The sequence below is a fragment of the Rhinolophus hipposideros genome (genome assembly GCF_964194185.1).
Source record: "Rhinolophus hipposideros genome assembly, chromosome: 2".
Classification (NCBI taxonomy): Eukaryota; Metazoa; Chordata; class Mammalia; order Chiroptera; family Rhinolophidae; genus Rhinolophus; species Rhinolophus hipposideros.
The window spans coordinates 46,363,249-46,387,856 of record NC_138048.1 but is presented as its reverse complement, the minus strand read 5'-3'; the positions used below and the strand labels follow the sequence as shown (position 1 = coordinate 46,387,856).

At 43.0% G+C, this 24,608-nt stretch overlaps 1 protein-coding gene across 3 annotated transcripts; it reads left to right on the top strand.

The window, feature by feature from the left end:
- The first annotated feature begins 2,873 nt into the window (after positions 1-2,873).
- POPDC2 (popeye domain cAMP effector 2) lies at positions 2,874-20,855 on the top strand. Of its 3 annotated transcripts, none has more exons than XM_081076547.1 (4): positions 2,874-3,805; positions 8,034-8,142; positions 13,158-13,566; positions 19,799-20,855. In XM_081076547.1, the coding sequence occupies exons 1-4, from the start codon at positions 3,315-3,317 to the stop codon at positions 19,882-19,884; spliced, it is 1,095 nt and encodes a 364-aa protein (XP_080932673.1). In that variant the 5' UTR covers positions 2,874-3,314; the 3' UTR covers positions 19,885-20,855. The 3 variants fall into 3 exon arrangements, with proteins under 3 accessions (XP_080932673.1, XP_080932672.1, XP_080932671.1); XM_081076546.1 differs by having other exon boundaries at positions 2,883-3,805; positions 13,158-13,705; positions 19,799-20,419; XM_081076545.1 differs by having other exon boundaries at positions 2,897-3,805; positions 13,158-13,660; positions 19,799-20,131.
- Positions 20,856-24,608: the final 3,753 nt, after the last annotated feature.

Sequence of the window (24,608 nt, the reverse complement as noted above, 5' to 3'; positions counted from 1 at the left end):
ACAGACGGATACTAGGAAAAATTTATACATATATATATTTAAAGACACGATAAAAGCCCAAAGTTTTCATTAAATTCAAAGGCCATAAGTTTCTCTGTCAAATTGCTATAAAAATGTCTAACTACTCTTAATTTCCGCCCTCATCTCATCATAAACCAGTAACAGTTCACAGACCACTATGGTTCATGACCACACTTGGCAAGGCACTGTTTAGCTAGACTACGTAATCGGGCCCCCGCCTGCTTCTCCTGCCTCATGTCCAGCTGCTTGCTCCCTTTGGTTCACCTACAGCAAGCTGTTCTCTTACCAGAATATGCCATATATTTTTGTTTTACTTCTGGACTTGACTTCACATTCTGTTCTCCCTTTCTGGAATGCCCGTCCCTAGCTGGGAAACACCTACTCATCTTTTTAGACCAGCTTAAATGTCACCTTCCCTGCAGTGATTTCCTGAATTCTTTGCTCCCCCATCAGTGCTTCCTTTGACTCCCAAGTATACTTATTTTACTGGATAATAGTTATTTCTGGGTCAGCTTCCCTCACTAGGTCAAAAGTTCCTTGAAGGTGATAATCGTCTTGCTCATCTTTACATCCCCTATTCTTGGAGCACACACTTTGCCCTAAATAAATGCTTATTGAATTGAGTAGACTCAACAAATGAGACGTCTGTTTGTTTCCTTTTATTCTCCCCCAGATACTGTGCTTCTGCCTGAATGTTTGTGGATTTCCTTATAAGAACATACCATTGTGACACAAATTTTTCTTTCCTCTTCTATCAAGTCTGGATTTAAAAACAAGATACAATTTTCCGTTGTTGTGTTCCCATCATAGGTTCTATCCTACAAGCATCTGTGTCACCATTACTGCAGGCAGCAGGTGGGGTTTATAAACCCATGATGCCACCCCAGCAACATGTTCAAATCCCCTGTCACAATAAATGAGCTTGTCTTTGGATACATATAAATTCCCAAAAGTACCTAGCAAGGTGGTACGGCACAGAGAATTTAGAATCACAGTGGCTTAGGCTTTAGTCCTTAGCTCTGTGACCTTGGACAAGTTCCTTACCCTCTCTGAGCCTGTTTCTTCCATTAAAAGAATGGTATCATGGGATGACATGAGGAAACAATAATTGCTTCATAAATGTTAGTATTCTGCTCAGATGAGCACATGTGTGGATTGACAAGGAAAGGCTGAGAACAGTAGTCAATGGGTCTGCCTGTCTCTTTAAAGGGTCAGAGCCAGCCCATTCTTTAGGCTTCCTGAGAAAGACGACCTGCTTTGAAATCCTATCTTGGGTAAGCCTTGGTTGCTTCTCCGTTCCTGTGCTTCTGATTTCCTTGCTCGCAGCTGGCAGGGACAGCGGCATTGGCAGCACAAGGGGTGCATGACTAAGGTGGAGGGATGAGCAGCTGCTGCTTGTTAAAGTGGGTGGTTTGTCTGGGAGGCAGGCAGGTGACATAAAAGCAGCATATGGAAATCCCCAAACTGCTCTGCTGAAAGGACATCACAGATCCAAACCATTGCTGTGAAGTAGGCTCCAGGGGAGGCCTTTCCTTCTCTAGGCACTCTAGTTTTTCTCCTTTACCACTGAATTTCCCTCCCTCTTAACTTTAGAAAGGAGGGAATAAGATGCACTTTTGTTGATTTTAATTAAATAAGAAAAAATCTGGCTTCCTTAAACATGCCATGCATTTTCACGCCTCTGTGCCTCATTTCTGCTACTCTCACCACTAGAAATGATCTTCTTGCTCTACCTACCTGATTAATTCAACCCCTACACCTTGAATCACATGTTAGCTCTTAAATCTTCCTTTCTTTATGCCACTTTCTTCCAGGCTGCCTCCTGTCTTTAAACTTAACCCAGTTGTCATGCATCCACACTGAATTGCCCTTGGTTTTTGACATATTTTTCCATTGATAGAGTGAAAGCTCTGGGAATCTTTGATTCTCTAAGTGCTTGGCTTATAATAAAAGTAGACCCGGGGTTCATCCAGAAGTTCCTTGGACGTCATCATACTTCTGCGGGGGTTTCGGGTGGGGGGAGGAGGCAGATGGATTGGGATTCATGGATCTAGTCCTGTATTTCCACTTACTGTGCAAACTACTTGGGACACAGCAATAAATCTTGGGTTCAAATCCTGACTCTGCCATTTACACTACCTGTGGGAACTTGTTACCGCTCTACGCCTCAGTTTCTTTCATATCTAGAAGGAAGATAATATTTATTTGGAAGGGTTGTTGTGATGACTAAATAATATGTGTATGAAGTACCTAATCTAGGTCTGGCACTCCGTAAGTGTTTAATAGGCGGTAGTTATTGTACTTTGCAAATACTGGGGTGGGTAGGGTGAAGGTATTACCATTGCATTAACTATTACTAGATCCAGATATATGCAAGGGAAAGTCAGCTTAAAATGCAAAAAGCTGCTTTGCATAGCTATTTTTTTAATGGATGTCAAATAAATGCCTAGTGATGTTTACAATGAGATTCAATAAAGGCCTCCGAGAGGTTTCTAGTTCTCACTGGTAGGGTTTTTTCTGATAAGAGTCCCACACTTTCCTACTTCTATGTGTCCTCCCTGAGGAGATCCCCAGCCCTCCGCATAGGGAGCCCTGGACAGCGTCTTGTCCTGAATTGTTGTAAATTCTGTGCTCACTTTTCCGTTGCCCCCTCCGCCTACCTCTCTTGCCCTGAGGCCTTATCTTGTCCTCTGGGGAGCAATGTTAAGTGCTCTGCCAGCCTGTCTGTGTGCCTGGCCTGTTTTTTCTCACTGCCAGTACCTCTTGGATTCCAATTCCAAACATGGTATCCATCTGGGGTCACCCTTTCTTCCGGTGCCAAGAGAAACGCATTCCAAATAGAACACAAGTGTGCCTCCCGTGCTGAGCTCTCCTCATTCTGTTCGAGGACAACAGAGAGCAGGATGTGGCCCCTTTATTATCCTTCACTGCTGACATTTTCAGGCGCCTAGTCCTAGCCTTTCTTTGGGACAACTTTGGTTTTCTGCTAAGAGCCAAATGTGAAGACTGGCTTAAGTATCTTGGAGCCAAGGAAGCTCGCCAGACCTCTGCCGGGAGTGCCAGAGCCTTGCTGAGGGAGAGAGGAAAAAATAGTTTTTAAATTCTCCATGAAGTGTATACCATGTTTTGCCATTCCTTACCAAAGCTGCTGGAAGCATTCCTCTCAGGAAAGGTGGAGCTGATGGTGAGAAGCCGGAGGTGAGAAGACACCTGGCAGGACAGACGAATCCGTTTCCTGCATTTCCTATGTAAGGACAGTGTTAGAGCCGGCAGGGCTTTGAGACGCCCTGAAGATGAGCACCAACAGCAGCACGGTGGGCCAGCTGCTCTGGCAGGGGCCCGTGTGCATTGGCTGGAAGCAGGATCTAGAAGGAGCTGTCTACCATCTGGCGAACTGCTTCTTGCTCCTGGGCTTCATGGGGGGGAGTGGGGTATATGGCTGTTTCTACCTCTTTGGCTTTCTGGGCACAGGCTACCTGTGCTGTGTGCTATGGGGCTGGTTTGATGCCTGTGGCCTGGACATTGTCCTCTGGAGTTTACTGCTGACAACAGCCTGCCTGCTCCAGCTGGCACATCTGTTATTCCGCCTGCACGAGGACACCCTCCCTGAGGAGTTCGATCTCCTCTACAGAACACTGTACCTGCCCCTGCAGGTGCCCTTGCAGGCTTACAAGGAGATTGTTCACTGCTGCGAGGAGCAGGTCTTGACTCTGGCCACTGAGCAGACCTATGCTGTGGAGGGCGAGACGCCCATCAATCGCCTGTCCCTGCTGCTCTCTGGCCGGTAAGCTACTCTCCACTGCTCAGAACTTCTTCCTCTGCCCACGCTTCTCAGTGAGTGCCTTTCCACTGAGTGTCCCCTCCCACTTAGGGAAGGATGTGGCAAATTAAACAAACCAAATGGATTTTTCTAAGCATGGCTTTGCTTCCTCTTTCTTAGTATTTTCCCACAGGAAACTAGATCATGACGCATCTTCTTTGTCGGCCGAAAGGACTGTATGTGCCCCTGCAGCTGGGAGGTGTGCAGTGAGTACTTTTTGAGCCTGGGTCTGAAATGAACACCACACACACACACACACACACACACACACACACACACACTCACACACACACACAGAGCCGCATGTCATGCCTAAGCTGCAGCAATAGCTTTGTAAGCTTTGTAAAACTGAACATTTCAATAAGATTAATTTGTTCCCTCCATATGCATTTGACATTTGCTAAGTGCCAACTACGTGCAGGGACCAGTGCCAAAACAGAGGGGGTTTCCTGTAATCCCAGTTCCCTGCCAGGGCAACAAGCATGTTGGGGAGACCCTGTACAGACTCTGTGGTAAAGCCATTCTGTATATACCCAGATATGGAGAGGGAATTCCCCTTGTCTACTTTTCCATTCCCAGTTGCTCTATTGAGTTTCTTACTGGCCAAGAAGTCAGATACTGTAAATCTGAGGGCCAGACAGTGAGGGAAGAGTAGGGATGCCCACACGTGTCTCTCTGAGGATTTGGTGGAGACACCAGGCTGACTCCTTTTAAGAAGGCTGACAGTCAGACATGAGCAGAAATGGTCAGCCTGCGTGGAGTGCTAGCCATTGGCCAGTATCTCCTGAATAAACACCACGGGGCTCTGTACTGCATATTCAGTAGACAACTGTGGATGCTTTGAAATAGTGTCTTAGGGACTCGATGTTGGGGCTGAGCAACAAACAGTAAACATCTTAGCCCTGTGCACTTGGGCTGACTCTGAGGAAGACCAGCAAAGTATTTCAAAAGGTTTGTCTTCAATTTCCTGCCCTGCTTTCTTGAGACCAAAAGAAAGAATGTGGTAGAAAAAAATAAAATCGTAATCAGAATGCTCTGTTCCAAAGTGGGGAAGAATGAAACCAGGTAAGACCGCCAAATACACAGTGGGGAAAAAAATGAGTTTGACGATCATGATGGTACTGTATTTATGTATTAATGTATAGAATCCAAAGTGTTATGTATACATATTTTTATTTTGTTTGGACTCAGAGGTCCTGGGTTGCAAAAACTACATTTTTGTGGGGAGAAATTTTATTTTATTATGAGTGAATTGAAGTGTAAACAAATGCAATTATTTGTAAACAAAAACATGTATAAGTACAAATACATTATGACTATTGCCAACATGTTTGCCACTTACAGTTCCATGCTTAAAATAAAGACAATTTAGGAAACGTACTCATTCATGAGATCCATGATATTATTTGCTTGCTCCTTGTAGCTCCTCTGTTCAAAGGAGGGGATTGAGACTGGTGGGAAAAATGTCCACTCCACTTGTATGGTGCTCATTTATGGAAATACGTTATGATTCAGGTATCTTTTATATGACAGGTATACCATGAACTTATATAAGACCACTTCCCTGTGAAAGGGAGAGGGCGGCTGGCTCCCTCAGCGTGGCTTTTCCTAGTATACCTAGCATCAAAAATCCAAGTCAGAAATTAGACTTTTGATTTTTTTTTTCTTGCTTTTCAAGGTTTGGAATAAGAGTTTTTGTTTTGTTATCTTTCAATGTCATACCGTTTCAGCTTTGCTACGTTATCGCTTCTGGTCTATGACCAGGCTCCAGTTTTAAAGGAGAATCAGTGTACATTTGGCTGGTTATGGTGAGGTACTGAATACCTCAAAGCAGCAGACAAAAACCCCTTGCCAGGAAGTGGGGGCTTCTTGTGTAGCTCTCCCACCTCATGCGCAGACTCTCATCTGGAGCCCTTTGCTGGAACTTCAGATATCCTTTTTGTTTTATTCTAATAAAGAACTCAGGAGTGACTTCCTCAAAGTTTATCAAAGGGTGCCTGTTAAGCTGTGCTTACTATTAGACAGTTTCTCTCATATATTATTCAAAGCATGTGTTCCTGCCTCATACACTGCCTCCTGAGCAGGCAACTAACTGTCTAAGCTATTCACATTGGAGGAAATTGCTTGTCCATCCAGGAGATCAAGAAGGAAGAAGAGACTCACATGATAAAGGATGTAGTATACCAATTTAAATAGCTTCCGGGAGCCATGCCAGCTCATCAAATGTTACTCATGCTCTGAAATGGCAATCCTTAGTGGCTTACTTGAGTGGCTAGATTTCTTGCTTCAGGAGATGATGCGAGGATCTAATGTATGCTACAGTAGCCTCATTCTCTCCAGTTGTCTTTCTTCCTTTATTCGAGAAGATTTTCTTGAAATTTTGGTCCTCTTTTATGGTGGCACAAGTGAGTCAATTTGTTCAATCCTTCGTTCCTTCTTTCCTCCATCCTTCTGACCCTTTCCTTTTCCCTCCCTCCCTTCCTTTCTTTCTTCCTTCCCCTCTTCCAAAAATATTTATTAAGAGTCCTAGGGACTAGGGATTCAGTGATAAAATACAGAGGGTACCAAAGAAATATACACACATTTTCAAAAAGGAAAGAGCTGTATTAAAATTACACTGATGGTAACCACTTTGAGTACCTCTTGTAATTGCAGAAGTCAACCGTGACTTGTATTCATCTTTTGTTATTGGTATATATTGAGCATTACAATTTTAATACAGTTTTTCCCTTTCTTAAAATGTGTATACATTTTTTGGCACCCTCTGTATGTAAAATATTGTCATTGTACTCTGGATCTTACAGTCTATCAAGAAAGTCAACAATTAATGTTTGACATAGTGGTGAATAATAGACACAATATTTCCAAGGAGAGTTGCAAAGGGCAATGAGAATGAGTAACCAGTAGAATCTCACTTTTCTGGGGACGTCCGACAAGACTTCCTGGAAAAGGGAGTGTTTAAGTTGAGACCTGAGAAGAAGGTGGGGTTTGGGAAGAAGTCCATCTAGAAGGAACAGAATATGTAAAGACATTCTATTCCACAATAGCACACACTAACTTGCAGCTGACTATTTATGTGCCTGTGACTTCCACTAAATTGTGAAATCCTTAGAGGCAATGATCACATCATACCCGTCTCTGCATTTCCAAACCTCAGGAACAAAGGAGGTGCTCCGTGAGGTAGGAGACCATGGCACTTCATTTTCTCTTGTATCCTTTTATTACTCAGGGAAGTTCTGCCTGGCTATCTAAATATATATATTACCTGGTCATGTAGGAGCAAGTGTGTTCCTGCCATCAGAGACTATGGGCTGACACCATATCCTTGGCTTGGCTTGAGATCTACATTCCTTTCCATCTTTAGGTTGTCAGATAATAGACAATAGCTTATTAATTGATGATGATCTTTAGGAATTTGTATGCACACATATATAACTAGGCATTCATTAGGAGCCAGACTTGGAGTACTAATATCCTATTGGCCAGAACTTAATCACATAGCTGTACCTAGCTGCAAGGGAGGTAGGGAAATGTAGCCCAGCTGGGCAGCCATGAACCCGGCTAAAACTAGTTGTATGGAGGAAGGGAAAAAGTAGATATTGGAAAACAGACTGCACACTGGGTTTCCCAGTTGTCCATCCATCTCCATCCTGATTTGCTTCTCAGTTTCCTATTGACCTTTCAAAACAGCTGAAATGTCATCTTTGAGAACTCTGCCGCTTGAAGAGAACTAATTGCTGTCCCTCCTCTGTTCTGTTCCACAATAGCACACATTGACTTTCAGCCAATTATTTATGTGCCTGTGACTTCCACTAAATAGTGAAATCCTCAAAAGCTAGGATCACATCATACCCATTTCTGCATTTCCAGACTTCCAGGAACACAGGAGGTACTGTGTTTAGTACAATAAATCTCCCAAAAAGATAGAACAATAGCTCCTTCCAAATAGTGAAGATGAATCTTGGAGATCTTTTTATCTGAGAACTTGGCCTGATAGAGATCCCTTCTTCCTGGGTATAACTCACTTTAGAAGAGAGGTTGAAGCTAAAACTTTGAGTTTTCTGGGGAAAAGAGGGAAAAGCCCATACTGGATGCTAATCATTTTCCATTTTTTAATATGTCTTTGGACTTTGAAGAGGACTTGGGTAGCCATTCCTCTTTTCCCACACGGTCTCTTCTCTCCCTTTCCCAGGGTTCGTGTGAGCCAGGATGGCCAGTTTCTGCACTACATCTTTCCTTACCAGTTCATGGACTCTCCTGAGTGGGAATCGCTGCAGCCCTCTGAGGAGGGTGTGTTCCAGGTAACAGGGAGCAACATGGTGGTACCCCCCAGTCCACCCCACTATAACTCAGCAATATCCCCCACCCCCATCTTTCCCCTCTGATATTCTGTCCTTGGAACCACTGCCGATATGATGCTATGGTGAGAGCACTCTCCTTCTGTGGAAAGAATTCCTGGGCTCCTGGAAGAGGTGGGGTGGAGTAGGGAGGTACTGACCTCTGATTAGTGGGCCATGACTCTTCTATGCCCCAAACTCTTCCAGATGACTCCAGTGACTACAAGGTAAAAACTCATACACTCCTTAGAGAGTAACTTAAGACCTTTAGTGATATCCAGCCATATCTCCAGCCTCTCCCCCCTCCCCCCTTTTGCTCATATCAGCCATACTGAACCAGTAGTATTTCTCTAAACACAACACATTGTTTTGCAATGGCCATGCTGTGGCCCTGCTGTCCCTTCCATCAGAAATATATTTCCCTATTCTAGATGAAGCGATGGCATCTCACTTCTTCTAAAGCCTGGCCAGATTGACCTTTCCAGCTTCCTCACAGCTTATTATTCCTGCCTGTGTGCCTTTTCTGTTCCTTCTACTTATGCTGACTGGTGCATATATTGGTCTCTGCTCTGATGATCTGGTTTCCTCTCTGTCTTCCACACAATGAACTCTTTGAGATAGAAATCTGGGCTTCTCTTTCTCTCTATCTCCAGGCTCCAAAGGACAGTACCTTGAATATACTAGGTATATAATAAAGGTTGGCTGAACTGGCAAGGCAATGGGCAGTTGGTGTCTCAGAGGACTCCACTGGGCATTCACATACACATTCCAAGGTGGAAGCCTGGCTGCTGGACCCCTACTCTCTTCCCTCCCAATCCTTCAGACTTCAGCTACCTTCTTTGCAGTTCTCACTTACTTAATGGCTAACATGTGGCAAGAACTACATATTATATTGTCTTATTGATTCTCATAACGATCCTCAGAGTTGGACATTATTACTACCCCATTTTGCAGATGAGGAAACTGTGGCTCAAAAACATCAAGTAATTTGCCCAAGGTCTTGATCTAGAAAATGGCAAAGCCAACTTGCCTGGCTCTACTATTTATGTTTTGTTTTTTTTTTTAATGGGAGGATCCCCAGGAGAGTGGAGTTTACAGACACACAGACACTGTTACAGGGGCTCCTCTGTCTAGATAGTTCATCAGCACTGGGTTCCATCTGTCTCCTACCTCTCTCTTCTCTCAGGAAGGGAGTTCCTCAGGCTAGCATATGAGCCAACCCCAGAATAGACACATGCCATGCAGTGCCATCTGGCTGGGCCTGCTTCTGTTCCACCCTGACTGTTGGCTCTGTGAGAACATAGGCTGAGAGGCAATTCTGATCCCACTGCCAGGACCACCAGCCATAGACTGCCTCTGATCAAGTTCCTATCTTAACACACACACACACACACACACACACACACACACACACACCCCTCTCCAACCAATCTACCAGTCCCTTTGAGAACTCCCAGGGCCGTAAGAACCTCCAGGAGGCCTGATTCAGATCCTGAGACAGCAGGGCCAGGCTCTGTTTCTGACAGTGACACTGAGGAACAGGTGGTGGCTAAGCTGGGTGTCCTCCCCTAAGTTATGCTCGAAAGGAAGGGCTATAACCCGAGATGGCCTCCCAGCCTGGAATGTACGTACTGTCATATTCCCCCCATTTATATTTTTAGTGTGCACTTCATTTGGGAGCAATGAGAGCCACACTTTTGCTATTGGCTGTGAAAAGTCCCATTTCCTCTTTGCAAATGTCAAGTGTCATGAGTTATAGTTCATCTTGTCCTTGCCTTTTGCAATTGTGTAGTCTTGGTTGACTAAAGGCAATCTACAGTGACTGCTTGAATCATAATTCTTATTGTGTTTACCACAAATGACTCAACATTCCATCACACGTCTCGATTTCACTGTACCTAAGTCTGCTTTACATATGTAATCTCATTTAATCCAGTCATCAAACTGAGGCGAGAATTAAAGAAAAAGCTTGTCAAACATACAGACATGTACATACTACGTAGGTGGGAACCAGTCAATAAACAGGCTTACTAAAGACGTTTGGGGAAGGATTTTATATACAGGACATGAAAAAGTGACACTAGGTTGTTTAACAACATACAGAATGGATCGTCTTCACTTGATTCAGTCATTCACTTCAGTAATATTTATTTACCAGGTACTTTTAAAGGTGCTTGGACTATATCAGTGAACAGAACTGATGAAGGTCCCTGCCTTCAGGCAATTTACATTGTAGTAGGAGAGACAAGAAATAAGCCATAGACATAATGAATAAGTAAATAATGTAATATGTTAAAATATCGTAACTGTTATTTTAAAAAATAGAATAGTGTACGGGAGATAAAGTTGCAATTTTAAATAGGGTCATGGATGTCTTTGTAGAGCAGGTGACATTTGAGGAAAGACCTGAGGGAAGTGACAGTGTGAGCTCTGTGAATAGCTGGGGGAAGAGCACATCAGACAGGGAAGAGCCAGTGCAAAGGCCCGGTGGTGGGAAGGGCTCGCATGTTTGAGGTACAGAAAGGAGGCCAGTGTGGCTGGGACAGAGAGAGGGTGGGGACAGAATAGCAGTTGAGGAAGCCAGAGAGATGACAAGAAGCCACATCATGTAGAGCCAGAGCATATATTTTCTAGATAGAGCCAAAGTGATTTCCTAATACATTGGATGGAGTGTGTGACAGAAAGAGGATCAAGGAAAACTCTCAGGCTTTTGCCCTGAACAACTGGAAGGAAGAAGCTGCTATCAGCCGAGATGAGAAAGGCTGTCGGTAGAGTCAGTTTGCGGGGAAGAGAGGAAGTTCAATTTGGGATATATTAGATTTGCTTCATCTCTGGACATTCAAATGGAGGTGCTACACAAGCAGTTAGATATCTGAGTGTCTGGAAGTAAGGAACAAGGCCTAAGCTTGAGACATAAATTTGGGAGTTGTTGGCATACAGATATTTAAAGTCATTGGGTTGGATGACATGTGAGTGCGTTTAGACAGAGGAGGGGCTTCAAGAACCAAGCCCTGGGATAGTCTAGTGTCTAGAAGTTGGAGAGAAAGAGAGGAAGCAGCAAAGGAAGCTGAAAAGGAGTAATCAGGAGATTGTACCAGGAGAGTATTGTATCCTGGGAACCAAGTAAAGAAAGTGTATCAAAGAGGAGGGGGTGGTCACAGGATTAAACACCATGAAAACTGACGCTGTTCCTTGGAGGTCATTGGTGACCTTACCAGGGACAGCGTTTGTGGACTGCTAGGGGCAACCCCTTCCCAGTTGAACAGAGGGGGAGAGGAAAGGAGTTGGAGATAGCAAGTAGAGACAACTTTTTCATGGCGTTTTGCTGAAAAAGAGAGCAAACTGATGGAGTGACAGCTAGCCAAGGAAGTGAGGTGAAGAAAAGGATTCTCACTTTTTATTTTGATTTATTTTGAGATGGAAGAAGTAGCAGCATGTTCCTAAGAACGCCTGTGGGTTTTCTGTTCAGCTCTAAGGATGTTGTTTCTGTCCAGATTAGCTCTTACACACACCGCCTCGTATTCAATACTCCTAAGTGTTGTTTGGGAATTGTTAGTACGTGCCTCTGAAGTACCAGGTATGGCAGAGAGTGACCACCACTTGCTAAACTGTTAGTAATGGACAGATTGTGTGTACTTACTACTTTCAGAATTCTTTCTCATGATGCAACATACTCAGAGAGATTAAGTCATTTGTCTGATGTCGTGCAGCTGGTAAAGGGGTAAGCTGGAACTTTAAACTAGCTTCTGGCCTTGATGAGGTGATATAAAGCCTTGTCTTCAGTGCTGATGATTAGGCAGGGAGATGTGGAGAGGACATGAGTGAAGAAAATGGATGAGGGTTACGGCAGAGGGAAAGGGAAGGGAGAGAATAGTGGGAGATCTGGTAGGTAACACAGGAACTAAAAGGATTGTATAAAATCTGTAACAAAGAATGTTTGTAAAGTCAACTCTCCCTTTAATTAGATAAGCCACATAAAGAACACAATGCCTGGCAATTGAGTCACCTCTCAATAAGTATTAGCTGCTATCATCATCATCATTTCCACTGTCTCCATTCACAAATCTTCATCATGAACTCTGCCGCCCATCTCACTTCACAAGTATTTCGGCCAATTAGATTACCAAAAATTGTGTGATCCTTTGCTATCTTAAGCATGTTTCCATGTGAACTCTAGCTTTACCACTCATCATTGTTTTAACAAGGATTTATCAAGCATCCACTGGGTGCTGGGCACACATTATTTACCCTGCAGGTATAACTGAGCTTTGCATCATGGGCACAGAGAGTGCTCAGAAATTCCTAGATGACTAAATCAATGGGGTGTGGGGTACCCTTCGACATTGTGCTCTGAAGAGTTCCTCTTCCTGAATGGCTTGTTTCTGACGTTAATCAGATCTGTCTGGTTACTTGTGGCCAGGTCAAGAGCAACTTCATGGACCTGAATCCTAGGCCAGTGCTCTGTCCACTAGCTGCAGTTTGGCATATCGGATCAGAAGCTCTTCTCTACCTGGGATGCTTTCCTACTCTTTTTGCATCCCTACTTATCTGTCTTTATTCTTAAAACAAGCTGTCCTCACCATTCTGACCAGAGCACTAGGAGGCACCTTCTTTCTCTTGAAATCACAGCAAACTCAGACCCTTCTGCACGCATTAGTGTTATCGGCCATGGGACCATGGATTATGAAATGGGGAGACTAGATGTGGAAACTGAGGCTCCAAAGTATGTGGGCCCAGTGAGTGAATGGCTGATCCCAGGGCTTCTGACAAGGACCCCCCCCACACACACACATCAGTGCACACAAGTTAGTCATTGCGGGACCTCCTCCAGGCAAGACCATTGGGGTGCAGGGGGATCTCCCACAGCTTCTGCAATGAAAGTGCAGCTTTTTGACAAGTAACTGTATGTTTCTCTCTGCTAAACATGGACACATTTTTTTAAGTTTAAACCTTCGCTCTCCGCTCGTGACCCCTCTCAGGTCACTCTGACTGCCGAGACCGCATGCAGCTACATTTCCTGGCCCCGAAAAAGTCTCCACCTTCTTCTGGCCAAAGAGCGATACATCTCCCGCCTCTTCTCGGCCCTGCTGGGCTATGACATCTCGGAGAAACTCTACGGCCTCAATGACAAGCTCTTCGCTAAGTTTGGGCTGCGCTTTGACATTCGTCTCCCCAGCCTCTACCACGTCCTGGGGCCAGCTGCCCCAGATCCAGGGCCGGAGTCCACCGAAGAGGATGAGGACGTCCAGGCGGCCGCGGGGGCCCCACCTCGGGCCACGCCCACAAATGTCCGGCCAGCGCCCCCTTGCTCTCCCACTCCAGCCGCCGCTGACCCTCCTGCACCTCCTTCCCGGGCCAGAATGTCCCGGCCCGACAGCGGCATCCTGGGTGAGGACTCCAGCAGTCTGGTGCTGGAGGATTTTGAGGAGGTGTCAGGATCAGAATCGCTCATGGATTATAGGAGTGATGGGGAGTACATGAGGTGAGGGGAGAACTAATATGGGCGCGGCCACGCTCAGGATCCTGTGTAAGTACTCAGAGGGCCTCGGCCACACCTTCCTGCCCACAGGTGGCCTTAACTCAGCTTGTAGGGACAGAACAAGTTTTCATGGAGCCTGTCCTCTCAGAGGACGCCCAGAAAGTGGCACTAATCAGACCTTGATAGCAACTCACTGCAGGTGCATGCGAGGCATGAGGGGGCTTTAAAACGCATTCCTTTATTAAGTGTGATTGCATTTTGGAAAGTGGGCTGGTTGACATTTTGAGCAAGCAGATAGGTTGCTAAATGGTTTGCAAGACTGAACTAATAGCTAAGGCCACTGTTTGTGCTAAAGGGGATTTTATTTGTGGCATGCGTTTTAAAGGGGAAAACAAAGCTGGCATGATTCTACTTCCAATTGGTTCTTCCTGACATAAAGTCAGCTCTGAAAAACAGTTGTTATTTAGCCTGAATTGTGCAATTACTTGTTAAAATTGTGTATTTCAAAGAGGCTTGTGATACAGGCTAATAACCCTGGGAGGAAAAGGTCTCCACCTTGCTCTCCTCACACCCAGTGGAGAGTACTGATGGTTCAGGCAGAGAATTGAATGCTGCTCTAACTGAATGTTACTGTCATTGGATGGGTATACAGTGGTCTGGTTTTCCCTGCAAAGCACACCTGTGTGAGGTGGAGTGGGCACGAATCTGGGTGGGCCTAGTGGTACATGCAGGATTTCCCCCATAGATCAGATGAGTTTACAAGAAAGGCTGTACTCAGTAGTTCTCGGAAATTGCTTTCATGTTCCCCCTCCTGGCTGTCACATGCTGTGACATTTTCCTCTGGGACTCCACACAGCCATGGTGGAGGCCTAGTTTATCCTGAGGAAAATCCCACCGTTTTCAATTTGGAAGGCATTTCCAAGTGTGTGTGTGTGGGGGAGAGGGGACGTGGAAGGGGGGACGGGCAGGCCCTAAGAGACCCATTGTTCTTCGGGAAACACTGACAAACTTCCTGAGGAACTAGCATGGTGAGGAAGGTTTCCGGGCTACATGAGGTGAATGACTGAATGTGTATTTTGAAACACAAGCAATATAAATGATAAAACAGGCAAGAGAGGTGAGTGACAAGAGGTTAGATATTTGTTTCCATAGATGTGGAATGTACTGTGTCCTGTGGTGCCAGTGCCCCCAGAGCCATAGGTGAGCTAATTCTGGGGTCATTCCAAGGATCCATCTAGCACCCCGCATCACTCTGTCGAGCTCCTCCATTCGCTTTGTCCACTCTCGTCGTCCCTTTCCCACTGTGCGGATCTTTACCTCCCTATTCATCCAGTCCCCTTCCAGACGGGAGGATTATCCCTCTCTTTCTCCAGTTCACCTACTCTTAACTCACAGCAGCTCTCAGTGTTCTCATGTTCTTGCTGGCTTCCTTCTCGTTTCCTGATTCTGGTGTTTGCTTTCTTCCTTCTTTCTGCCTTCTGCTCAGCCCCTGGCTGCCTCGGTTGCTGCTCTTAAAAAGAAAAATGTCCTTTGCTTTTTCTTCTTAGTCAATTTCCCCTCTTTATATTTGTCCTCTGTATCTTCTCCATTTTATTGTTCATGTTTTTGACAATTACCTTCTTTTCCTTTTTCCCCACTTTCCTGCCATGGTCTATCTAGTCTTCCTCCTAAACCATCCTGTACCCCCAAAGTAGTTTTTAATCCTGACTCTTCTAAGAGCAGTACCTCTCACTCTGCCTATGAACAAAACCATTCAAAGGGAAGGTATGAAAATTCCCAACGTAGGTGGTTACAACTGTCAGGCATGAGTTTCCCCAAATATTCGGAGGCAGGCAGCGTGGTAAATGAGAAAGAGACCCAGACAGGGAGCCCAAAGTCCTGGCTTCTATGTCTGTTTTCTGCTACTGTTTGCAAACCACACAACCTCACTGAACCTCACTTTCTTCATTTGTGTGTGTTGGACCGATTGGCCCCCAAAGGCCCTCTTGGGTTTATGAGAGAAGGCCAAGGATGAATTGTTCAGAGGAGAAAGGGGAAGCAGTCAGTAGGCAGTGTAATGGGACTGGGACGCAGGAGTGTCTTTCAGCAAGAACTCTCTGCTACATTTCCCTACGATTTCTCAGGTGACTTCACACTGTCTTCCTCCCTGCCGGGTGGTGGGCTCTGCTTGACTCAAAGTTCTCTCCATTCTGTACCTGTGAACAGAGTTTGTCACCTACCATGTGATGACAGTGCAGATGTCGCTCTATGTGAGAGGAGGTCACAGCTCAGTCTCCATGGTCCTCCACCATTAACATTGTCATACGAAATGCCCCTTTCCAAACTCAGTCATTTCTGATGCTCAAGATGAGAAAACTGCTAATATAATTCACTTGTGAAAGTACTGGTATGTGCAACAGAAACAGAGTAGGTTTTTAAATGTTTGTTTGTTTAAGCAATAGAAAAGACGTATTGTTTACTTCCAAATCACAGAGTTTTCAGAACAACCTGAAAACATGATCACATTTGCCAAATTTCAGGTGCTTTTCAATTTGGTCTGTGATAATGGAATAATTTAAGCCAGAGATCCCTTCCTGGAATGGTGTTTTGGGGTGTTTGGTTTGACTTATTTGCCATCAAACTCCTTCTAGGGTTATTACTGTGATAATAAGCATAGTCCCTTGCGATTGGTAGCAATTCACTATTGTTTCCCTTATGAAGTAAAGCACGATTCATCACCATGTATTCCTTGGCTCTTTGGTTACCCAACTTGTAAGCTCATTGCTATTCTCCCGGCATAGCACTTAGATGAGAGGCAGGAAGCTGGCTGAATTCTGCATCATTGAAAATGACACTGCTTCATTATACTGACACCAGTGCTTGTCCCTCATGCCAATCCAATTTAACACCCACTAAAAATAGAGCTTCCACTGTAGCTCTTTTTTGAAGAGAGTACACTGTTAGTCTTGAGGTGCCCAGAACTGAACTACAAATTCTACAAAAAGAAATAGAGGGCTACTTCTTTTAACAAATAAAGCAGTACTGATGGGTAATGTATTCATGCAGGTTGTACAGGTAGACCCCACATTAACCCTGCCTTCATGAGAAGTTTCCCATTTTATTCTATGGACACTCTCCACAGTGTTCCTTTTTGTGTCTTACTTATAGGAGCTGCTCAATGAATGCATCTCTGAAGTGGTCAGTTAAGTCAGACAATGAGTCCACTATCACAAAGTAATTGAAAGCTGTCTGAAATTTGGCCAATTTTGATTATGCATTTAATTTGTTCTGAAACTCTGTGGTTGAAAGTAAAAACTATATATTGTTTCTCTCTATTTTTTAAATAAACAAATAAATAAAAGATTACAACATGGAAACTAATAGTGGTTAGGGAAAGAAGTCAGAAACAAGACATACCGTGTTTCCCCGAAAATAAGACCTAACAGGAAAATAAGCCCTAGCATGATTTTTCAGGATGCTGGTAATATAAAATAAGCCCTACCATATTTCCCTGAAAATAAGACCGGGTCTTATATTAATTTTTGCTCCAAAAGACGCATTAGGGCTTACTTTATATTACGAGCATCCTGCAAATCATGCTAGTGCTTATTTTCCAGTTAGATCTTATTTTCAGGGAAACACGGTAGTACCAAGGGCCAGGGAACCAATTCAGCAAACATTTACTGAGTATCTACTATATATTTCAGGCATTGTGCCAGGTAATCACATCATGAATAATCATGAGTAAAAGTTGAAAGAATTGAAGATGTTTAATCTGCAAGAAATGGGCAAGAGCAATACCGTGTTTTCCCGAAAATAAGACCTAGCCAGACCATCAGCTCTAATGCACCTTTTGAAGCAAAAATTAATATAAGACCCGGTCTTATTTTAATATAATATAAGACTGGGTATAATATAATATAATATAATATAATATAATATAATATGATACTGGGTCTAATATAATATAATATAATGTAAGACTGGGTCTATAATATAATATAATGTAATGTAATATAATATAATATAATATAACATAATATAATATAATACCGGGTATAATATAATATAATATAATACTGGGTCAATATAATATAATATAATATAATATAATATAATGTAAGACTGGGTCTATAATATAATGTAATATAATATAATATAATATAATATAATGTAATATAATACCGGGTATAATATAATATAATACCGGGTCTTTATTAATTTTAGCTCCAAAAGACGCATTAGAGCTGATGGTCCGGCTAGGTCTTATTTTCGGGAAAACACGGTATCTTCAAAAAAAATTTTGTTTTGTAAATTTTATTGGGGAATATTGGGGAACAGTGTGTTTTTCCAGGGTCCATCAGCTCCAAGTCGTCCTTCAGTCTAGCTGTGGAGGGCGCACAAGTCCAGTCGCCATTTTGAATCTTTAGTTGCAGGGGGTGCAGCCCACAATCCCATGAGGGAATTGAACCGGCAACCTTGTTGAGAGCTTGCGCTCTAACCAATTGAGCCCTCCAGCTGCCCCTCCAGAAGTTCAGTTGCAGCTCTCTGTCTTCAGTGTAGTTGTGGACACAGCTCACTGGCCTATGTGGGAATCGAACCGGCAACCCTGTTCAGAGCTGGCCCGTTGTTCAGAGCTCGCGCTCTAACCAATTGAGCCACCCAGCCACCCCACAGTATCTTCAAATTTTAATAAGAGGGAAGTTAGAATTAGCCTTAATGTGGTATAGTTCTTGAGAACAGAAGTGCATTAAAGGCTGAAAGCTATAAGAAGAATTTCAGCTCAGTAGTTACAATGGATTGCCTTACAGAGTGGTGAGTTACTTGTCATTAGAAGAGTTCAGGCAGGGACCAGAAGAAGTCATCTTAGAGATTTTTAAAAGTGATTCAGGCTCTGAGAGTAGGATGCCTTAGGCCTTTGCGATTAAGGTGCCTTCTAACTCTGTGATGCTGTGTCTATAATTCTGAGATCGAACGCTAGACCTGCCACTCAACCACCATCAAGACCAGCTCCTCATCTGCAGAACAGGCCTAATACTCTAATAAGTAATGAATACCTACTAATAGGTAGACACGCTGCCTCTGTCTACCTTACCAGGTTGCTGTGTGGGGAGTAATTGAGGTAAAATATATAAAGGCAGTTTGTAAGTTGCAAAGCACTAGTTTAATGTATAAGGTATTTATTTTATATGTGTGTAGAATTATTTAGCAATCTCTCTCTCTCTCTCTCTCTCTATCTCCTTGTCAGAGATACATGATTTCCCCTTTTATTTTTCCTCAGTCTAGCTTTCCAGGGAAGGTGGCAATTGGCAGGATCCCCTGATAACAAAAGGAACAGCAAAAATGTGTAGGCCCAAAGAAAACCCACACTAGCTCCTCACCCCCGAATAAGTAAGCCATAGCCAGACCTTCATCTGTTTTCCTTTATTTGCTCAAGAGGAGACAGATCACCACACTAGATTCAGTCTCTTTCCCTCTCAAGTGGCTGTAAGGTGCTTTGGAAGCTGTCAGTGTTGTTAAATAGCATTTTTCTCACAGAACCTATAAAGATTCTTGGGGCAGAAAACTTGCCCTTGAAGGTGGCATGGCAGGAGATGCCCTGGGATCTCAGGTTCTGGGTCCCTAGATGGTGGTAAAACCTTCGACCTGCCAACCTCCACATTCAGTCAGGTAATTAGAGACAGCAGCTGGCCCCTGCCCTCTGGCTCCCAGCAGCTTATAACTGTTCTCACTCCCACATTATTCTCATGTGTTACAGGCCTCGTTTACCTACCCCTAGCTTTGTAAACATAAAAAACAGGGGTCTTATACAGCTCGCCATTTTTCTATACAGTGTTTTTAAAAACTCATTCAGTAATGTTAAATAAGAAGTAGAGTTCTATAGATTCTTCATAGGAAGCAACAGAAGTTGATATCCTAGTCTCTTTGCCTATAAAATATAAGGATTGAACTATATAACTTCAGAGGTGACTTGTCCTAAAACTCTAGAATGAAATGATTCAAAGATTCACTGCCCCTAATGGTGTTAGGCATTGGGTACGGTTAAAACATTGGGAATTGGTAGAAGTAAATAATAATAATAATAAATAAGAGAAATCTGTGAAGTTAGGCAAGCTATCGGGAGCCATAGTGCTAAAATCCTCCCTTTTTTTCTTTCCACAGCTTCTAGAACTCCTCCTCAGAGCTGCTCTCAAGTTACGTCGATGGGACAGGCCCCCTTGGCTCCAGTCCACACTCCTGAACTTTGAGGATCGGTAGACCATCCATACTGTGGAATATTAAACATCCAGTGAATAAATTCAATGTATGTATAGTACCAGGAAGGATATTCATGATATATTGTTAAATGACAAAGGAAAATTGTAGAGTTATATGTGTGCTATGATTTCATTTTTGTTAAGAACCATTTCATGTATATATATTTGTATTAACTTGGAGAAATGTGTGGAAGGACATACACCGAGCTGTTAACATGGATTACCTCAGGGCTATGGCAACTATACGTCTATAGTTTGACTTGTTACAATGAACATGGATTGCTTTTGTAATTTTTAAAATATATATAGTAAGGTGGGGTGGATTTGGTGGGAGGAATTAATATGAAGACCAAGATTGAGAAGAAATCACCAATCTGCTTTAAATGAATCCGGATACCCAGACCCTGAATCACAGTCATGCTTTAGAAAGACCTTGTGGGATAATGGGGGTCTTTGTTCAATAATTACGAAATAATCCCAAAGAGAAGAGAGTTAGGAGCTGGTGAGTACATTTGCTCCACCAACCAAAAAGAGAAAGCAGAGATTCCTGAAATTAGAGATCAGGAAGTCTGATGCTGATTCGCAGCAAAGTCCAGGAACAAATTATTAAAATCGTGGCTTGTATATACTTAGGGAATAAATTAGCAATTCCTAGGAGCCTGCATGGGTTCCTGGGAATCAAGTCATGCTAAAGTTAAATTAATCATATTCTCTCTTAAATCAGGGGATCATTATAAATATAAAGTATTGAAACTTTTCTCATAATATGTAAGTAGTCAAGATTAACATGAGTTAGAAATATATGTGAAGGTTCATCCGCAGAGCACTGATTAATCTTAAGGATGTTTCTGAAGGTAGGACTCCACCCTTGACCTTCTTCTCCGTTCAAGTTCTTGGCTACAGATGTAGAAAAGGAGTCTATAGAAGTGTCATATATAAATAAACATATATATTATATATGTAATAAAATGTAAATAATATAAAAATTACATAAAGCTTGGAGGGAGAGATCAATATTTTTGAGGATAAAATCAGAATATGGAAAATTCCTGACAACTTGGAGAGACTACAACAATAATATGTAATAAAATTGGGTTACATGCAAAGTTAAATCAGGTTCAAACAAAAATCAACTCCCCAAGAAAGATTTCAAGTTGGATTAAGAAGAATACAACTTTTTAAAAGAGTTGTAGTTAATCTAAAGTGACTCTTGGGCTGGATTAGTGGAGAACGACAATGTAGAACAAGTGAAAATGTCCTCCTGCTATCTATGCTCTGGGGGGCTACGGCTGTCTGTCACCTGGAATACTGAGCCCAGTCCTGGGCTGCGGTACGAACTGAACATCTTCAGATTAGAGAGAACCGAGGGAAGAAGGCTCTGGAAATCCTACTGGTCCTGCCACTTGAGGGCAGGAGCTGAGTCTCTTGTTCATTATTTTTCCTTTTTTCCTGGAATACTTAGCACAATGTCTTACACATGGTGGTGAATCTATTGAATTACTTCTGTAATGGTCTGTTCATAAAAAGATCTCAGCAGAGGTCGCGAGTGACGTGGGTGTGACACCCAAACTCTGCCTTTGCTCTGCTATCAAGCAGAGTTTCTCATTAGCATCTCCCTTTTTCCTATCCCTACACTTAGCCCACCGACCTAAAGCCAGGTTTCCCAAAGTGTGGGCGGTGTACCCCACATTGGGCAAGGTGGTTTTAAGGCATTACATGGGGAGATTGATATTCATGTTTTGTCTTTCAACCCACTGATTACATAGAGAAGAAAGTCTCTGGTATTGATAAGTTTCTGACATCGCTCTCATACTTGCTAATCTTCCCTTCTTAATAAGAACAAGACAGGCCTAGGGCATTGAGCCTTCAGCTAGCCACAACATCCAGTTGAAAGTTTAAACAGTGTTCTCATGGTACTTATTTTTAGGATTAATATATGATAAGGGAAACTGGTTTTCCATTTATGGTAATATCTAAATTTTCTGATGGAAAGCGAAATAAAATGTAAGAGTCTGAAAGCTCTTTCAAGTATGCATATATTGACATAAAGCAACACAAGGTCATGCCCGAAAGCAAAACTGAAAGTATGAAGACAGGAAAACAGCAGGTCACCTCAGTGCAGGGCCAAGATGAAAGAACATCATCTTGACCACAGAAGCATAATATAATTTACATGCCCTTTGAAACAACAAGCAGTGGGGAAAGCCAAGGAAGAATGGTGTGCTGAGCAATGTCTCACAGGCTGACAAACATGAAGCTGAAGGAACGGGACATGCAGCTTGATATAGCTCAGGGTAAGACTGTCTTGCTGGGAACCCAGGTGGAGTAAAAGGAGGGGGGTAAAGAAAAGAGGGATTTGGGTTTTGAAAAAATATAAAAGAGCTCCACGCCTGCCTATTGGGAAACATCTAGGTTCTTCAGGCATGTCATTCTTCTACTGACTATGGTGGACAGTGCAGAACATAAAACATGTATGTGAGTATTGTGAAAAAGAATATAAATGGAACCACTTTAAAATGGAGTCAGAGCTTCCATCCCAAGGAACTGAACTGAACTCTGCACACCTGACTCTTCAAGACTTTGGAATGTTAGAATTGGGCAAAATAACATTTGGACTGGGCCTAAAACAACATCGGATCCCAAACAACTGTTTGGAAACATGGTAAGAAAGCAGACATTATGACTACCAAACTGAAAATTAAAGACATTCTTTAGAATTAGCATCACTATGTGAGCTTATCTGCATTTATAGAAATTCCTTGCTTCCCCTTCCTTTTATCATAAATACTTTTTTCCCCTTCCTTTTATCATAAATACTTCTTGCCTTCATTTCCTCATTGAAACACTATTTGGGTTTTTGCCTGAATCACTGCTTCCCGAATAGCTATTCTTTTGGATCTCAAATAAATGCTTGTTGCCTGTCACTTTGACTTTTATTTTTAGGTTAACATTATTCACATTGCATCACCTGTCCCTTTGGTTGCATTTCCACACCCTGGACAAAGGCCAAAGCTCTCTTTCCCGGTCACCTGGGTGACTTGGCCCAAACGGAGAAATTGCCTTTACAGTGGAGAGTGAATCAGCAAGTCAGCAGTTCTTTCTCAAAGCACATTTATCTAGGTTTTAAAAAAAAGTCTTTAATAGATATTTGCACACCCATATTCACAGAAGCATTATTCACTATAGCTAAAAGGTGGAAGCAACCAATTGGCCATTGGTGGATGAGTCAATAAACAAAATGTAGCTTATGGAACATTATTGCCCCTTAAAAAGGAAGGAAATTCCGATACATGCTACAACATGGATGAACCTTGAAAACATTATACTAAGTGAAATAAGCCAGTCACAAAGGGACAAATATTGTATGAGTGCATGAGGTACCTAGAATAGTAGAATGCGTAGAGACAGAAAGTAAAATAGTGGTTAGCAGGGGCTGGGTGGAGGGCAAGTGGGGAGTCATCATTTAATGGGTACAGAGTTTCAGTTTGGGATGATGAAAAGAGTTCTGGAGGTGGATGGTGGTAATGGCTGCACAACAATGTGAGTGTACTTAACCATGTTTCCCCGGAAATAAGACCTAGCTGGACCATCAGCTTTAATGTGTCTTTTGGAGCAAAAATTAACATAAGACCTGGTCTTATATAAGGCCCGGTATTTTATATTCTGTTATGTTATATTATATTAAGACTCAGTCTTATATTATACAAGACCAGGTATTATATTATATTATATTATATTATATTATATTATATTATATTATATACCTGGTCTTATATTAAAATAAGACCGGGTCTTATATTAATTTTTGCTCCAAAAGACACATTAGAGCTGATGGTCCGGCTAGGTCTTATTTTCGGGGAAACATGGTAATACTACTGAACTGTATACTTAATAGTGATTTAAATGACTTTTAAAAGTTAATAGAAAGAAGACCATTAAGCATAGAATAATCCAGGGGGTACCTGGCTGTGCACAAAGTGGTGAAGGTATGGGCCATACCTCTCTGTTCCTCACCCCCATCCCATGCCTTGTCCACCCTTCTGTGCCCTGCTTTATGCCCCAGGCCATATCAGTGTACCTCTTGCCTCCCAGTTTCTGGCTGGTATCAGTGGGAAGCAATAGCAGGAGAATGAGGGAGGACAGAAGAGTGAGGCTGGCGAATCTCCCTGGCTCCCTCCCTGCAATATTGCCACCTGGCTACTGTCCCATGACTGAGGTTCCCACAGCCCGCTCTGGCTCCAGGTATTGGGGCTCCTTCCTCTTGCCTCCTCAGAGCCAGGGCAGTGGCAGCTCCCACTGCCACTAGCCCTGTGGAATTATACCGCCCTGTGTGGTTTCCCCTCTCTCCACTAAGACCTTGTAACAGTCCTTTTATAAATTCCCCTCAAATTCCCCAATTTGAGTGTACCATCTGTCTCTGGTTGGACTGTGGCTAATAGAAGGTTATTTACAAAGATCCAAGTTTGGGAAACACTGACCCAAAGAAAATCTACCTATGTTCCCAAGAGATCTGTCTGATACCCCCAAACTATCAAGATATCCAGAGAGAGCAGTGGTAAGGGATGGTGAATGGTGCCATCTTCCACCCCGCCCTCTATCCCCTCTCTTGTTCCAAGCACTTCTTTCCAATTTTCACACAGAGAATACAGCATCTAATGTTCTCTCCAATCCCACAGACTGTAAGTCACATATTTTTTGCACGTAACAATTCCATT